We start from the raw sequence: 3,013 nt of genomic DNA, 5'->3' as shown, positions 1-3,013 counted from the left end.
TAAAGATCAAGAATTACAGGTGATGTTAAAAATCAATAGTACAATTCCATTTTTGGAATGAAGAAGGACTCTTGGTTAAAGGAACTACTCCAGAAGTTATTCTGAATAAACCAATAGAAGGACAGATTGAATGTGTCAATGAAGAAAAAATGGATGACTGGAAAAGCCTATCTTACCAAAGGATCCTAACCGGATTAAGAGCCTTCAATAAAGAATCAAAAATCAATATAAATTACTCATCAAATTTTGTCTTGGTTACTAGTAAGACAGGTTCAATGATCAAGATTGAAGGAATCAAAGCACTGTGCAACTTTGAAAAGAATTTTTATAATTTATTGAATGTCTCGAAAAATTATGAAGGACAATTATGCAAGGCAGTAAAACAAAGTCTTGGAAAATATCATGATTGTCAATGGTGTAAAATGATGGAGGACAATGAAAAATCAAAAGGAATATTGCAGACAAAAGAAGACGAATCAAGTGGAAGCACTGCAGAGAGTAAAAGCCGAGAAGGCCAATCAGAATAAAAAGAGAAGCATCTACTTTTTAAAAAGGGGAAATTGCTTTTACAAAAGGCCGACAAATTTGTCATATCACTTTATCATTATTTTTGCTTTTGCGGAAAAAAAAAAAAAAAAACTATTGATATAGACAAATGGACGAATCAAGAGGGTAGGGAATCTTTCCCGCCAACTATAAAAGAAGAGACTTCAAAGAAGGAAAAGACGAGGAAAAATTTTTATCTTCAAAAATTTTAATGTATTTTATTCGAGGCTAAATCCTCAAAAGATAGTGGATCCATCAATGGATCTTTCATGTAAATAAATAAGTTTTAAGAGTTTTTTTTCTCTTAAACCTTCTTATTTGAATAAAACTTTATGTTTTAACCATGTTTTCATACATTTTTATCTCTATATACAAACTCATGTATGGATCTTTAAAGAATCAATGAGACTAATAAGTACTGCCAAGCAAGAGGTCGTTAGGGAAGACAGTCCAGATGATTCATCAAAGTGAAACAAAGGAGTATACAGAATGAAAGCGTAAGAAGAAGCAACCAATCTCTACATATTATAAGAAGGTTATGAATTTTAGATTTTTTTTTAAATTATTTAAATACTTGATGTCCAATTCTTCTGTCTAAATACATTATTTGTTTTATCTTCAATATTTATATACATAATCCCCATAAAAAAGAAATTTTCTCAAATGGGTGATTTTAAACTCCACCAAACTCGGGCAAAACAAGTGCAAAAACTAGTTGCAGCAAGAAGAAACAAATATTTTTCCTCGGTTACATAACTAAGGCTTAGCCCAAAAATCAAACAACATTGTCCAGAACAAAAGAGGCAACACATTGAATAAGGGACATCTTGTTTAGCAATATGTAGACAAAAGGAAGAATTTGAATTCGCATACTCTCTATTTGACCCTTCATTCTTTTGCCAATATGCGAATGGCTTCCTTTATCAAAGGGGGAAAAAAAGTGTGTTCACATTTACAGCTGCAAAAATTTAATTCAAAATGTAAAACAAGTTGCACATTTTCTCCATTCTATTTACAATCAAATTTGTATGGACGTATCTGTAGAAAAAGTACGGACAAATTATGAATTAAAAATTCTGAGGAAAGTTCCAGTCGGTCCTTCAAGTTGGATCCACCAAAAGGATCTCTGTAATAGTTATATGAAAGATCTTAAATCCTCATTTACGCTCCCGAGCCTACCAGGGAACTAAATAAATGAAAATATTATTTGAAGCCCAATACTCAGATTTAGCAAACTGATAATCCCAAAAGCATATTAACAAAACGAGAGAGAGAGAGAGAGAGAGAGAGAGAGAGAGAGAGAGAGAGAGAGAGAGACATGAGAGAGAGAGAGAGAGTTACATTCTGCTGAAGCGGGATTTCCTGAAAAAAGTGAGAGATGGACTCTTCTGAAACATGAACACCAACAAATGCAGAGAAAGGTCAGAAGGCGTAATCTGTAATGTAATGGAGGCTGGGGGTGGTTTGAGGCTTTTGTCAGCGGTGAGAAAAGGAAAACAGAAAATGAAAGATGTAGCGACACGTAGGTTGCATGAGAGTGACACGTTGAGATAATCTATTTGGAATTTAATAGATATAAAATTGAATTGGCGGAGATGACGATGAAATGAACCATCCTTTTATTTGCATAATTTTTCACTTCTTGGTTAATGAAAAATTAAAGGTATGTTTGATAGGTGAAAATTTTCCCTAGAAAATAGAAAATCAATTTTAACTTCAATTTTATGGGTATTTGATAGCCAAAATTTTCCCTAGAATTCCATTTCCAAGTTTCTTGCCACATAAGCCATTTTCTAGTTTTTCCTTGAATTGGAATTCCAATTCGAGTCACTGTAGCATTTTTTTCAATTGGCAATGAAAATAAAATTTAAGAATTATTGTAAAAAAATATTTCTCTTTAATTGACAAAATTTTCATGTAAAATAAAGCTAAACGAACACTATAAGATAGATGATTTTCTTGATTTTTTTGGCAATGGAAACAAATTTCATTCTCAATACCAGTAAATTATATCCATTTAATTAACAATTTTCATGTAAAATAAAGTCAAACGAACACCTAAAAAACTTTTATTTCAGCATTTTTCGCGTAAAAAATTATACTAATCAAACATAATATTTACAATTCTCAGAAAAATAATTTCTAAGCAATTCAATTCCGTGAAATTCATTTTCTTTCCACCCAAATTCCATTTTTGCAATCAAACGGACCCTAATGGTGGATAGCAGCCACGATCATATAACTTTCATTTTATCTCATACTAAAGTCCAAAACTTTTCAAAAAATCACACTTGGAGGACCGACGGACCTAAAAAATGAAAATTTTGACCAATTAGGACAAGGGTTTTTGTCTAATCACATTACCCCTTTTAAAAATCAAATATGTCAATTTTACAATTTCATTTCCTATTCCTTCACGTAATCACTATACATCATCATCTTCTACGATGGACCTTGAAAAAATCCA

The 3,013-nt window shown here is 31.7% G+C and overlaps 1 protein-coding gene across 1 annotated transcript in view; it reads right to left on the bottom strand.

Annotated features, from left to right (window-relative positions):
- The window catches only part of LOC111388212, a 17,644-nt gene extending 15,541 nt beyond the window's left edge, over positions 1–2,103 (bottom strand). Inside the window, exon 1 of the mRNA XM_023012899.1 lies at positions 1,888–2,103. Within this exon, the coding sequence (XP_022868667.1) occupies positions 1,888–1,943 (56 nt within the window). The 5' untranslated portion in view covers positions 1,944–2,103. The remainder of the gene's footprint in view (positions 1–1,887) is intronic.
- Between the last annotated feature and the right edge of the window lie 910 nt (positions 2,104–3,013).

Source organism: Olea europaea, unplaced genomic scaffold (assembly GCF_002742605.1).
Source record: "Olea europaea var. sylvestris unplaced genomic scaffold, O_europaea_v1 scaffold4699, whole genome shotgun sequence".
NCBI classification, from domain to species: Eukaryota; Viridiplantae; Streptophyta; class Magnoliopsida; order Lamiales; family Oleaceae; genus Olea; species Olea europaea.
Note: the sequence above shows the minus strand (reverse complement) of the source record. Positions and strands in the feature narration are given on the sequence as shown.